Below are 15751 nucleotides of genomic sequence, written 5' to 3'. Positions count from 1 at the left end.
TTAGCACACAGCAAATACCATGTTTACAACTTTGCTACTTTCTTTGAATGAAAACAGAGCACTACCCAGAGTGGCTTGCATGTGGAAAGAACAACCTCATGTGACTCACTTTGATGTGCAAGGATATAATTCATACTACAAAAGCTTCTTTATCCCATAGTTATCCAATTGATTCCTTATGCTGGTCTTTGTTAATCATTATTTATGGTGCCTGGCTGCAAATAAGCAGAACTGGACTATTAAGGGCTTCCCATTCTCCTTGAGCTGGATGCACACTCTTATTCAAATATGATATAACAAAGAATCCTGGAATATATTAATCACTTCCACTGAATGCCTTATGATGAGGAAAGTTAAATATATGTTAATCATAAGAAAAGAAGCATAGTTGAAACAGACACAGGTTTTATTATATTACATCAGTTGTGGAGTAAACACTGAAAGAAAGAATTACAAATATTTTTTCATATTTTCTTGCTGTTGTTCAGACTTGTATGTTCTTCAGCATGGTAAAATTGATAGAAGGGTAATAAATGCACAGTATAATTGATAGAAGGGTAATAAATGCATCTTTATGGTTACATTTATATGATGATGCATATAACTATAACTTTATGCATTTTTGAATAATCTGGAAGCCTTGAGGAAAAAATAGTGTCAAGATAACACAGTAGTAATATTCACTAATATTGCTATAGGTCTCATTTGAGGTCTTTACAGCATTAAATAGTAAATCCCCCTTTTTTAGAATACACTGAAATAATGCATAGTTGCCTGTAAGGAGAAAAACCATTAAATTTCTTCCTTTTACTTGAAACACATTCAGATTTTTTTACATTAAACAATTCATGTTTACAATTAATAGAATAGCTTCTACATTTGGATATGAGTTACACAAACTGGGTTCTGAGTGAGCACAGCTAACAGTATAAAACGTTATTACTTGGGTTTCTACATCAAATGACTTGGTTAAATATCCACTAGCTCAGTGTTTCTCAACCTTGACAATTTTAAGGCATGTGGACTTCAACTCCCAAAATTCCACAGCCAGCATTGAGCTATTAGAAGCAGTTGGTATGTAGCATTTTATGTTCAATTGACATGGCATTTTTGAGTTCTCATAGTCCCAAACTACACCTGTGTCACTCAGCATATGTAGAAGGCACTCTATTAATTGTTAACACAAATTGTTTAACCAATAAAATCAGAGTATATTCCAAGTACTGTAAAAGAAGAAAATATAATGATCATACATATCTGATACATATTGTAGTTTTCTGGATATATTACAGTATTTCATGAACAATAGGTAGAAAATTATTGATGATTAGGTAACTGGGATCCCTGGCTCTTATAAAGTCCCATTTGCTTATCTGTATGAGATACTTTGTCCTCATAACTTGAGCAGCTGGAATTAATTTGAGGTTACAGGTGAATGTTCAATGAGGAATGTCTCAGTAGTACTTAAAAAAGTTCTTCAAAAGAGAATATTTGGATTGGGTTAGACAAAGTTAATTTTCTTGCTTAATCTGCCTTCCTCTGTTAGATTCAATTCAATTCGATTCAATTTCCATATATGAATACAGTATTGTTCCAAACTGTGACATGCAAAAGACTGAACTCTGGGAAAGATTCATGAATTAGAAATTGAAATATAGAAACACCAATTGTTCCCAATCCACTTATTTCCTGCAATTGTTTCTTATTTAAAGTATACAGCTCTCAACATTGCTTTAGATACTAGATTTTGGTATCCTAATATTTGAGGAGAGAGGGAAAAGAAATTTCCCTCTTCTCAGCCTTTCAGAAATACAGTATACTACAAACAATTTGTACTTCTTTATCATATGAGAAGAATCACCATTTAGTGATGGATGCATTCCTGACATGGAAAACATTTGTATACAGGTCTTTCTGCTTAAAAAGATTAAGTAATAGATTATGTGTATCTTCCTGAATACTCTGGCTATCCATAATCTGCTAATCAAAGCAGACATTTTGAACTAGATAGATTAAATCTGACTAGGCATAAAATAACTTCTTTGATTCCTAATTTTCATGATATCTGCCAAAGAAAACTTAGAATATAGTTTTATGAGATATTGAAATGGTCCTAATGAGTTTTCCCTAATTTGACCTTACAAAACCTAACCTTCTAAATGCCTTTTAGAAAGGAGGCAGCAATATCTAAAGCAGTTTACTCACTTTTATTAATATAGCCTGTCTTGAGAATTTCTTGAGTCAATTTTGTGATCTGTAAAAACAATAGAGCTGGTGTTAGCATATTAATTGCATAATAGGATTAATTTAAGTGATAATTGAAATAGTTAAATATCCCAAATAATATTTGTTAGACATCCTTTCCATTCTTTTTTCATTATAAACCAATGTCTGCTATTTACTACAAGAACACTAAATAAAGATCAAAGTGTTGGAAATGCAGCTTTTCCCCAACCAGTTGGCCTTTTAGTAAAAATTCTAAAGATCTAAATCATATACAAAGAGTTTCCCCTTTTAAAAAGAAGACAAGTTGCTTCCCCATCTTCTTTTGTATAATGCAAGGGTTAAGAAAAGGAAATAGAAATTCTTCAGATGTAAATGTTCTACAGATACTAGAAATTAAGGGCAACATAGCATGTCCTTTGAAGGCTTTCAAATAACTTCATCTTTTTCAAGGATCATGTACCAGTTTTAGTTCTCAGGATGCATGAATGAATATTTTTATTTTATATAATTGACCCCTTAGCATGATTGCTCTTTAATTTAATATAGATGAAGGGTCAAATTACATATAACATCAGGTCTTTGTACATTTTAAAAATAACTGCCAATAGGAATGCTAATTGCTGAAAATACAGCAGGTGGGATTTAATTATTTTACCTCAGTTGCAATTTTAACAAAAATGACTCCTTTGTAGCTGTTATTTCTACTGGGATTGAAACTCTCATTAGCCCTTCTCCGAGCAGCTAACTATTTCCATTTTTAAAGAAGAATTATATATTTAATGCAAAGATGCAATTAAGGATAATGTCAGAACTTATTCTAGCACAATAGTTCTCAAAATGTCACCAAGACCATTTCAGGAGATCCATAAAATCAAATAAATATTTTAAAATTTCTGTTTTAATTTCTAATAGAGTAAATATTGAAAAATAAAAATTAAATTGGGTTCCTTCATTATTGTTAAGAATATAAGGGGGTCGTGAGACCGAAATGTTTCAGAACCATTGTTTAGCAGTCTTACATTAAAAATTAAACAATTCAAAGATTACAGACCATGTCTTGCAAAACAGACATTGTGCAGCTCACTGTTCTGTGAATAAATATTGTGATTAATACCACAAATCAGAATTTTAATGGAATGTCAAAATGATTTTGAGAAAGGTATTGTTCATCATCTCTGCATACATAGACTTTGTTCCACTTCATTTCTTTATATAGTTAAAAACAATCACTACCACAAGAGCAGAAACAATATAAAAATCTGAAAAACTGTTTACAGGAGTCAAGATACAATCAAAATCCATGCTATGAACTTGAGTCCTTGACTCTCTAAAATAAAATGTTTTCTATCTAAATTAGCACCTGAGTAGCTACCCTCTCCCACTTCTCCAAGGGGACTAGAACAACTTCCTTATTTATAAGCTACGTTGATGTTAATCCCTGGAATTTATGATCGAATACCCTTCCCAATTTGGTGTCCTGAAGAATGTTTGACTTCACGTCAATATTCCTTAAAAAATGCACTCCTAATGATCATTGGAGTTGAGGTCAAGCAAATCTAGAGAACGAGTTAGACAAATCTACTCAGTCTTGGTGCTTATTCTAAGGTGTTTCTTGGTTTATTCCACTTGCATATATAGAATTTCTATTAGAAACATGATATTTATGAGATGACCGCAACCCAGTTTTTAATTTCTTAGTCAAGGATTAGTCAATTTCTTAGTTACAACTGGATAGACTGAAATAGCTCACCACAACTTTTTTTTCTTTGTTTCAGTCTTAAAAAGGAAGTGTGATGTAGAACAATCATGGATTCCTCAGTTCTTTGTTTATCCTCCTGCCACTGGATCTTACTTTTCAGCTCTAGTATATTTTTATATTTACTTTTACATTATTTTCTGTTAAAAGCTCATCTAAACTGGTAATGTGTAAAACCACAATGTGGTATATCTTAACACTTTTTCACCCTGGTAGAGTAGAAACAGTAACCTAAAAGAAGCTTTTGAATCAGAATAAAATCAATGTATCACCCGCTTCTGGGGTTTGTCATTTAAAGGCATTCCTACTGATTTAATGAAAATAGAAAAACAGCTTATAATAAGAAATTCTCCAATAGTTCTGCTTCAGTCATTCTGATATCTCTTGGGATTTTGTCACACACACACACACACACACATACACACACACTTTTATCTTTTTCAGTTGAGATACTGATGAACCAATTTTCAGCTCGTCTCAGATATTGGATCCCAAATAACTGCAAAATAGCATCCGCAAGCTAATTTCTAGGACTTAGCAGGCAACCCACAGACAAAATCTGTACACATATTTCTAAATTTTCTGAAAGGAAAAGAAAGATACAGTACATTCAAACAATGGTTTAGTCACAAGATAAACAATTAGGCCTTTAAAAAGTAATGTGACAATTGTTCTGGTTTTATTGTCTATCATTTTTGTTATTTCATGCAAGAAAAAAGAACTGTCTTAAAATTGATGTCTTAAACTCAGACATCATTAATTGCTTTTAAGTTTCTTCTTTGTCAGAGCATGTCAGGTTTTTTCTTCTTCATGCCATTTGGAGAACAATGAATGGTCTAAAACATTCCTTTTATACAATCCAGATAATGGCCCTTCTTGCATTTGGGAAGTGCCTTATACCAAGTGGCAAATGTGCCTTATTCTTTGCAGAAGCATAACACATCCATTTTACCCTTAACATCTCTCAATCCAATGTTCCTTGGCTCCACTGACCTTTGCCATGCTGCCTTCAACATACTCTGCAAAGTACTATAGTGCAGCCCTTAGCCCAATATAACTGGAACTGGTTTTGTGAATAGATCCATTACTATTTGTGAATTGCTACATGATTGAAAAGATGTTTTGATATCATGAAAATATGATTTTGTTTGTAAATTATTCTTGTAAGTTGATTTACATAAACTTAAAATTTGTACATTAATGCAAAATATACAAACAGAACTTAAATCCTATTAGGGCTGAGCTGCAAAAGCTGAAAAGGTGTTGGGTTTAAGCTCCCATGCTGTCTGAATAACCTTTTCATCAGAGATGTTTATGATGATGGACAAGGAATTAGGACAATCCAGATGCGATTGACTCCTAATTCCCTGTTCATCATCATAAATATCTCTGAATTTAATTCATTTGGGGAGGGAAAGAAGCAAATACTACTGTGTAAATGAAACAAAGAATCTCTTACGCCCATTACAAAATTATGAATAAATCCAAATGCTAATTAGCATCAAAATATTAATTGAAAAAATGATTACATTTGGTTTTTTTTTTACTGAATGAGGCTTACTTCAAAACATTTTAAATGAATATAAGCATAAAATATAAAATAATCACATCATAGCACCTCAAATGGAAATATTAAGATTAAACAGGATTATTAAAATGGTCTACGTATTAAAAATGTTGAATCTCAACATTTTCATGCAAACCAATGAAATAATTTTCATTTTTATCTGCTGAGTAGTGATAACCAAAAGGTTACCACTAAGAGGGAAAACACAATAATTTAAAGCCAAAATATACACATTTTCTTATGAAAGAACTTATTCAAACAAAAGAAAAGTATTTTTGGGTAGGATATCTGGAAAATTTACTGGTTTGTAGATTATAGTTTTTGACATGCTTAGCATAAAGTAAAAAATAAAAGATAATATTTTGATGTCTGAGACTTAGCTGTTGAAAAACAAGATTAACACAGAGAGATATTTTACTTACTTCATAATGAGAAGACTAAAAAAATGTGACTGGACCAACTGTTCTGAAAACAGAAATATCATATTGTTATGAAGGAATTAGTAACAGAAATTTGTTTGGGAACCAGTTAAATTTATTTGGAGGAACAAAGAAAAATACTATGTATGTTCTAGGTAGAACCAACTGAGAATAACATAAAATTTTTAAAATGATTTTTGAATTCATTAAAATAACAGTTTTTTGGCTGCAGAAATTAAGTATTATCAAAAAGTCAGTAAATAAGAAACCCTTAGAAGAAACATGAAAGATGTTTTATTATTTCCTGGTTTCACCTTAGATACCCTGAATAGATCCAAGACTGTCCAATCAGATTTGGGTTTACATGTTCATTATTTCTGAAAGCTAAGTCAAATTCATCCACTAAACCTTATGTACTAAAGGACTTTCTTCAGAAACATTACATTATGCAAGGATTACGTATTATAGTTGGGAGGCTGTGGTCCGTTTTTTTCTTTCTTGGTTTAGATGTTATTGCCACCTATAAACGTCATCGTTTCTAGCTTATGTAGCATAAAGTCTTATGATTCAGTGTTCCATTGATTTCAACTGAACTTTGCTCTAAATGAATATTCAGGAAAAAAATGCTTAAGGTAATAAATAAAGCCAATTGGACAGGGTTTGGGATGAGACCAAAAGTTTATTATAAACCTTGGGATTCATATTCAAAAAGGATTTTTGATTAGTGATTCTTGAATAGTAATTGATTCATCCTGCAGATTAATAAACTACTTTTGAAATGGGGTCATTTTGATGTAATATTTGTACTTGTTTGTGGTCAAAGGTACGTCTAAGCACGTGAGTATCTTCATGCAAACATACGTAAAATGTATCTTGTTAAAAAATGTGAAGAGTTCCCACGATTAGCAAATGAAATGAGAAAACACTATCAACTATTTCAGTTACTTAGAAGGTTAATTCTAGGTCCATACTTTTCACTATTGCAGCTGCAAAACTAAGAAAAGAATATTGTATCTATAGACTAAGGATGGGATTCTTATGTGAAAAGTGTAGGTTATAGATAAGACAACTATTTCTCAGAAAGAGAAAAAGAAGGAAAGCAAATCTATTACAAAAAGTATAAAGAAACAAGAAATATTTGTTTACCATCTCAAAATAGATGCATCATAAGTCAATCTAGACTTTTTAAAATGTTGTTATTGAGTATGGTGATTTTCCCCTCCCAATATCCTCCCTTCATGCCTTCAACAAGAAATTCCTACTTGGCCATATCAAAGTGATTGCTGGAAAAGGAAATGAATGATCAAAAGTTAGATGAATGTCTTTGTTGTAACAGGCTTTCCAGTTCTACTAGGTCTTTCCAGAAGTGTACTGTAGCGGCAGGTATTATAATTCATTTCAGAACAATACAGAAATATAGTTTTTGTCCCACCCCACTGTATAACAGCACACTAAAGAAAAAGAGGACATTTCAAATTTGCCTCTATGTCCAATTTCAGAACTGGTTTAAAATTCACATATATGGTATATATTAAAGGCTGACAGCAATGGAATTGTCTAAACAAATTTAGCAACATTGTCATGTTTTTCATTCCATCAAGATCAGGCATATCTAGAAGAGATCCAGCTTATTTATCCAAACAAAACAAAGTGTAATGGGTAGCAAACTAGCAAATGAGAGAACAAATAGATTGAAATGCCACAACATTTTTCATTGATGGAAAATTTCTCTTAACAAGAAAATAAATATACGATAGTCTCACACACCACATATAAACATATTTAAAAATGTTTAAAATGGTCTGGAGCCAGCCCTTTTTTAAATTTTTAGTAAACAATTATTTGTATAAATAAGGTATAAGAACATACATCATGCTGGAGCAGATATGGGTGCAGTGGCTTTCATCAATGAACTTTCAAAACAAAAACAACTTGTTCACTTTTTTCTCTCCTTAAGCTGGCATGTAATGAAAAATAAATGCAAAATTTTAAATAAAGACCATCCAGTCTTTTAAATTAATTTTAAATTTAAATTAATGCATCATTACTATGATCTTTTCCTGCATAGAATGTCAAATAAGAACTTGTTTGAAAAGAAACACAAAATGAGCTCAGCTTCCTCATAATTAAAGCATTTTCTACATTTCCATCTAAAAAAAAACAAAACAACAGATGGGAATGTTAAAGTCAAAGTGACCAAGCAACTATGTGCAGAAAGTAACCCTTTTATTATATTATATATTGTAGTAGTAATAAAGTTTGCTGGAAGTGCATGAATAAAAAGTTAGTGAAATTACAGGAGAAACAATCTATATAGCAATAATAGGTGCATTCACTGTGCATCTGAAAAGAAAAGAGAGAGAGAAAGAGAGTTTTCACTCATTTTGGCCTAAAACTTGTGTTCAGGTTTCCAGAATTCTGACATCAGAACCCAGATAACACTGATTAGAACCATAAGGCTTTACAATAAAAGCTAAAATATTGACCATATGATGGCAAAAAAGTCTTTATTTTGTGGTTAACTTATTCTCTTCTAGCTACTCTCTGATGAAGTGGGTGGTGCTGTAGAAGAAGACCTTCGTCTTCTAGACAAGGACCTTGATCGTTCTGCACTGTAGGTTACATGCTTATCATAATTTTGTATCTGAGCTTCGAGAAATTCCCTTTGCTGCTGGCTTATTGTCTGGCTAATCAGTCCAGGGAGAGCTTGGATGCTACCAATTAAAGTTTCCAGTTTTGTTTCCAGAGTAACAATCCTCTTCTCAAAGTCTTCACTTCGTTCATTCAAGTCAGAAATCATATCATACATGATGTTTTGAGTCTAAAAGGAGAAAGAAAAAGTGAAAAAATTACGCAAACCAAGATTTTTCAGTAGTATTTTCAAAAGTTCAAGTTTCACTCATAGACAAGGAGAATGTACACAAATAGATTCACAAATGGAACCAACCTATTTTACAAAGGTTTTTTTTTTTTTTGCTAGCAGTGCTACATACTGCACTGAACTGAGGCTATTCATTTTTGGTGGAGCACTTCCACATGTCAAGCACGAAAAATCCTTCAGAAGGATAAAGATACACAAACGTGAATTGTGCGTGTGGAGAAATCTATTTATCCCAGAAGCTGTAAAGATTCTCTGCCTGTGAAATAGATTTTAATAGATCAATTGTTTCATTTTTTCTCCAATATTAACAGAAGGAAAATGTTAATTTTTCCAAAGGTCTCAGTGCACATTATGCAGTAGTATTTTTTCCTGTTTTCTATATAACACAAAATGATTCCTTAAACTCTGCCCCACATTCCCCACTTTGTCTCTTGGCTATGTGGTATTCCCATTCTTTTTCCCAGCCAGGAGCCAACTAGGGGTTTTTACTAAGTCTACCATCTGTTATATTGTATAATTCCTCTAACCTGGAGCAAAACAGGAAATTATGCTCCTCTTTGATTGAAAAGAGATGCTGAGTACAATAATCAGATAGGTAAGCCTTGTAGGCAATGTGGTACTTAAGGATTTAGTCTAAGAAAAGGCAATGCAATAAATGCAAAAATAAATGCAAAAGTATGGTATTAATTGAAGAAGCCCTAGCATATATACAAGTCAAAATAACAACCTAATGCAACTGCCTGATAAGGTCATTTCTGTCACTTGGAACCTTTGGGTTAAAACAAACAAAGCAAAGCAAAATCCTTTTGATTAATCAGAGTTGAACCTTCTCCTTTACCACCATACAGTCCCAACAACAGAGAGTCCTAATAGCTGACAGGCCTTTCCTCAGTTTTCTGCCTCCCTTTACCTTACACAACCATTATAGTTTGTACATATTGAGTTCACATCCCCATGCACTCTTTACATGCTCACTGTCCCAACATTAACAGCAGATTTCATTCTAAATTTGATGGATTTTGTGATCACAGAGGAGAGAGACTCTGGATAACTCAGTTGCCATGGCCAGCTAATAGTCTGGTCAGCTTTGAGATGATTGCTGATATAAATCTTCACAGAATAGTGAGCTGGTTAAAACATGTCATCCCAGGAACTAGTTGGATCTAAATGGCTTCCTTAAGGGGCCAGGAGATTTATCTTCCCTTTTAGGAATACAGAATGTCCAGGAGCACGTACTATTGCTTCAAAACATCCACATCTCTTTTATAAAGCCATATCAGTTAATTTGGTTTGATTTACATCCTGCCTTCTATTGAGTCAAGCAGCATGTTAGCCTTAATACTAATTATGTTGCTGTTTTAATAGGGAGTTGAGGGCAATGAACCAGAATGAAACATAAGGATGACACCTCAAAATAAACTGAAGTGCTGACTACAGCCTTTTCTATAGCAGTATTCCATGTTAGTGAAGGCAGAGAAAAATGTACAGAATAGGCCAGAGTTGCTGTGTGATCTCTCTTTCTTCAGGAGGGTGCCAGAGAAGTATGGTGCTTGTTATCTGCAGTTTGCAATATAAAGTAATTCAAATTCAAATTCAACTTGACCTAAACTTCAGTGTTGGGGCAGAGGATTATGATGTAAATTGGCAGCTCCTTGTCATAAGAGTTTTAAGTTATTTTCATTTTGAGGATTTGAAGGATACTGACAGAGTGTTTGAAAAAATAAGGGTTACCTCCTGCTATAACCCTATCCACCCAGCTGCTTAAATTGAGAATAAAGTCAGCCTCAATGCTTAAGGGAGATAATTAAGGCTTCTCTGGAGGATGGCTACATTTTTTGTGTCAGAAAAAAGTAATGATAAATCTACTATTAAAGAAACCTTCTGTTAAACACAAAGAGCTAGAAAACTATCTACTTCAAACATACTATTTCCGAAGATAATACTGTCTATGAGAACTTCAAACACATCCAGAGAATGCTAATTATATGCAGCAATTTCAAATAGACTTTCAGTCAGAAACTGCTTTGGGTACCTTGGATAACACATCATGATTTTCTTAGGAATTCTTATGACTTTTTCGTGGGTATCCAGGCAGTCACCAGAAGTCAAGACTGGCTCAAAGGTACATACCGGTATACACACAAAAATCGATGAGGCCCCAGAGCCTATGTAGGTTTAATTCCAGATTCACTTATTTATATATTAAGTTTATATCCTGCCTCATTCTGGATGTCCAGAGGTGCTCCATACACACTATCTCCCTTCTCAATTTTTCACACCAAAACCTTATGAACTATATTGGACTGAGAGAGAGTGACTGGTCCAAAGTCAAGCAGTAAATTTTCATAGCTGACAGTGAACTAGCACCAGGGTCTTACCAGTGCCAGTCCAATTCCTTAATCACTACCTCCCACTGTCTCTGAAGTTTTCTAATTATATATTGAATCAATTTATACTGAATCTCAAAGCTCAGAAATGAATTAAAGTTGATAGACAAAAGTAAGAAAACATACTGTTCATTTATATTGTTGTACCAACCTTTGCCAAGTCCACCAAAGTGTTTGCCTGATCGTTCAGTTTCCTCTGTTCCATTTTAACACTTCTTAATCTAAAAGATAGACATTAAAGTCAAATATCTCTTATTTGAAAGATCATAAAACCTGTATATGGCATGCATCTAAACAAATAACTGCATGGACAATGTCTTGAATACTTTGTGTACAGTCATAACTGGTTATGTGTCTGGGTACAATGAAGAGCATGCTTCCTTAACACCGCAAAAAAGAAAGAGAGAGCAAGAAAATGTGATGTCCCCGAAACTACTAATTGCCATGGTTAACGCTGACTTCAGAGAGAGAAGTAAGGATTTATCCATAGTATATGAAAGAAAGCCAAAACATTCCTTAAAGCTCCTGTATCCTAGCAAGTAGCCATAGGAAGTAATGAGTAATCTCCTCATTGTTACCTTAAGTAACATTATACTTCTTCCTTATGCCTACATGACTAGATACAGGTAAAAGCCCTCTTCAGTCTGAAATGGATTTGGTTAGGAGGTGTTTGAACCTGATGAAAACACAGTGATAAGTGAGTTCCTTCTCAATATTTAAAAACTTTTATCTGACCAGCAGCTAAATGATGCCCTTGTTAATATGTTAGTCATTATTATATTATTAATAACATATTATGTTAATATGTTATTATTGTCCTTGTTGCTGTGGCTCAGCTAAGGACTTTATAAAAAAAATCTGCATGGGTAAAAATTTTAATTGGTTTTGTAAGCCTGTTTATCTGTCAGAGAGTAAACTGGAACACTAGGCAGATCAGATGGGTATACTGTAAAAGAGACTCCTGGGTATATCCTTCCCTTGATACTTAAGTCATTCCATTCATGTTAATTAGCTGAGCATGGTAAGAAAGGAAAAACAGGGTATATTATGCTGCATTGTAATAGGAAAGTTTGTGCTCCAAGTCTATGCCCCAAAGAGGCTGACTTGAGATTGACAAAGACTGGCAGCTCCTTTGTGCTCAGGATTCAAAATGGGGGAGGACAGAAATAACTATTTTGTGGTTCCCTCCTCCATGCACACTGTTTTTAGTGCAATTCCCCCCCCCCAAATTTTCCTATTCACACCAAAGTACATTCAGAGCTTTGATATGCAAGCATTCTTTAATTTGATCAGAGAAAGCACTTTTATATGTAGTTTCTTTGTGCACAGGAACTGTTATCTCTATCAAAGTCAATATGGAAATCCTGCAGGTAAGGACAGTCTTTAGGTTGGAAATCAATGGCCACAAAGAACTGCTTGAAGGATTATTTCCTAGGTGGCCAAATATTACCACTAGGCTGTACTGGCAATAAAGGCATCTGTGCAAAAATCTACAATCCACGGTTTAAATACATTACCCACTCTGATAACTGCGTGAGAAGTTATTCAGTCCATAACATAGTTCTCATTCGCCACTGTTCTGTGCTCTTTGGTTTTATATTTATATTAAAATCTATATCACATTAAAGAAATACAAGAAATGGATGGATAGAGATTTTACTCTGTTCTTTTTTTCAATGTCATTTTCGTCAACTCCACTGAAATTGCCTTCTTTACATAATTTGGAATGCTTTTACTAACATATTTTAATCAATTTACCTTAAAAGTGGTATTATAGCCCTTGCCCATAGATACCTATGGAATTTTTGTTCATCTTTTATTTCTTCAGAATGAAATTTGGCTGATTCACATGTCTAGAATTCAGTATCTTTCTAATTCCCTCTAAAAAGCCTGCTCAGGGCTATGCATGCACTTTGCTTGAAATGAGGATGAAAATATGGCTATAGTTGCACAAACTCATCATTACTGTCAGGAGAAAAGGCTGAACCTCATAATGTCAGGTAGAGGAAGAATCTACTGCATGAGCAAACATGTAACAAGGTCCTGTGTGGTTGTAAACATAAACCAAAAAAGGAAATAAAGCAAGAGTGCCGTTTGAATAAACACAACTTGAATATATCTTTAGGCATGTCGATATTTCTGTACAACCATTTAGAAGTCTATTAAAACTAGATTGCCAGTTATTTTTGAAGACATAAAGGCCAATTATTCATTTAGAATTGATACTCCTTCCTCATACGATATGTGGGACAAGTATGAAAAAATGTGTGTTACTAAGAATATGGATGTTCTTAGCCTTACATAACTTGTGAGAGGAAAACCTTTTTACGCTAATATTTTCTTAGCTGCAACAGTCAGATTAAAAATGAAACTAGTCGGATCTTTCTCTGTAAATTATGAAATATTGATACTCTGATTCATCCCTTCTGAACTTCACTTATCACAGAAAAAATTCATGACTTTGGATTGCAGTTCCACAGTAGCAACCAGACTATAGAAATTCACAAATAAAGTATCCATTTGTTGCATGCAGACAGAGGTAAATTCTGCAAATTTTAAAGGAACAGCTCACACAACTTACTTCCGAGCTCTATTTTCATTGTTGAAATAAAAGACAAAACAAAGAAAACAAACTGTAACATTTTCTAAAACAAATCAGTACAAGGGATGGTCTTCAAGTGAATGCAATGGGATCTGTATAGCTTGTACTTCTCACATATTCCCTATGGTGCCAGGAGACCTGTGCCTAATGAAATCTGTGCCCAACTCAGATGTAGGATAACACTGTTATATCATTACACACTCTATTGTCCCGCATTTCACCACAGCTGAATTAATTGATATCAATTCACATTCCTTGCTATACATATACAAAGTAATACAGGGGTAACATAAAAGCTTAACTTCCCTTCCCAGCATGACTTTTATCAATGGGAAAATGGATCACCATACAATAGCAATATGCTTTGTACATCTGTGGTGGAAGTTTGATCTTCCCTCCTTTTCTTAACAAAAGGGTGCTTCATTTGCTATCACCAAAAGAGCCATTCAGTCTTTGTCTTCTTGACCAGAATTGTCCTGGTAGGAAAGAAAGATAGAAGACCTGGTGGAATACTTTGGGAGAGGTGCATATGGAAAGAAATTGAAAGCTATTCCCAGTGGAGTATACAACCCGGGTCACCTGCTGTTGGTTTTATGTCACTTTCTGTAGTTTGTCACTGCCATCTGAAAGCCAGGGGTATGGCAGGGGAGTTTATCTCTTCAAATGAAAGACAAAGGGCCTAAGAGATGCTAAAGTGTATTTCTCCTAAAGTAGATGCAGAACAATGATTCCTACCCTCTCCTCCTCATTTTCTGACAGATTGAGAATGTTGTCTGTTTGGGATATGTCATCATCAAATTATACAGATTTCTTTTAACAATTGCATCAAAGACCAAATGAGAGGGCCGCTAATAGTATGAGAAGGCAGGGGATATTTCCAGAGGAAAAAGCAAGGTATTTCCTACATGTGGTAGGATTCAGTGATGCCACACAGGCATCATTGAAAGGCCAAGTGATGCAGAACTCTGCGTAAGAAAGGAAGATTATAAAAATGGTTCCAAGTTATTTCCTACTCAATAGCAGAGGAAGGACACCCTTAGACAGCAATATTTAGATAAAATATTGTTTATTACAGGAGGGAGGCTCAAACATCTTTCTTGAAATATGGACTATTCCTAGCAGGAAGCATGGTAAGTTTAGAAAACACATTTTAAAAATCACATTCTAGTGAAATAAGAAAAAATGTGTTGCAATTAATTGCCATCCTGTTCTATTTAGGGGGCAAAACATTGCTGTGAATTCAACTAGCTATAAATGTAATGATACACAGACTGATCAGCTGCTAGTTTTCTCTAGAGATTACACCCAGTTGTAAATATGTCCAACTTAATTCCATGCTTGCATGACTATAGAATACTACTATGAAATGGGATCTGAGCTCAGATATATATATTATATTTTGCAATTTTCATATCCAGTTCTTGCCTTCCAAAGTGCCTGAAGAAAATGCAACAAATTCTAATATTTTCTAAATTACAATTTTCAACTGAAAAATAAAGGAATGAAAATTTTATGTAAACGTATTTCTCAAAGCATATTTCATTTTGTATTATTGTGCCCTTATCTATATACAGCATTGGTGAACCTCATGTTTGCTAAACCAAATAAGTATTTGTAGATATTGAATTTTGCTTGAACATATTAAATAACCATTGATTTAATTCAGCCTCTTCTACTGTACTGAGGCTGAAATGGAAATAATATTACAGCTATTTAATATGGTCGAATCAATAGCACAAGAAGAAAAAGACATTTACAAAATCTATCTCCCCTTCACTTCTGGTATAATATATGTGACTAAATTCATGCCTGCCATAGTGAGAGCCACAATCAAAACATTCAATGTACAGATGTCCCACTTTCCTTTTTACTCTAGATGCAGTAAAAGGAAAAAAGAAGAAAACAAATGTTTA

General features: G+C 33.7%; 1 protein-coding gene across 1 annotated transcript in view; it reads right to left on the bottom strand.

Annotated features, from left to right (window-relative positions):
* Positions 1-6065: 6065 nt before the first annotated feature.
* Positions 6066-15751, bottom strand: part of KCNN2 (potassium calcium-activated channel subfamily N member 2) — a 71678-nt gene continuing 61992 nt past the window's right edge. The window contains exons 7-8 of the mRNA XM_039364568.1: positions 11388-11457; positions 6066-8789 (exon numbers count right to left, since the gene is read on the bottom strand). Coding sequence (XP_039220502.1) covers positions 8502-8789; positions 11388-11457 — 358 coding nt within the window. The 3' untranslated portion in view covers positions 6066-8501. The remainder of the gene's footprint in view (positions 8790-11387; positions 11458-15751) is intronic.

Source organism: Crotalus tigris, unplaced genomic scaffold (assembly GCF_016545835.1).
Source record: "Crotalus tigris isolate CLP2741 ecotype Arizona unplaced genomic scaffold, ASM1654583v1 scf7180000019802.547583, whole genome shotgun sequence".
Taxonomy (NCBI): domain Eukaryota; kingdom Metazoa; phylum Chordata; class Lepidosauria; order Squamata; family Viperidae; genus Crotalus; species Crotalus tigris.
This window is presented reverse-complemented; position numbering and strand designations above follow the sequence as displayed.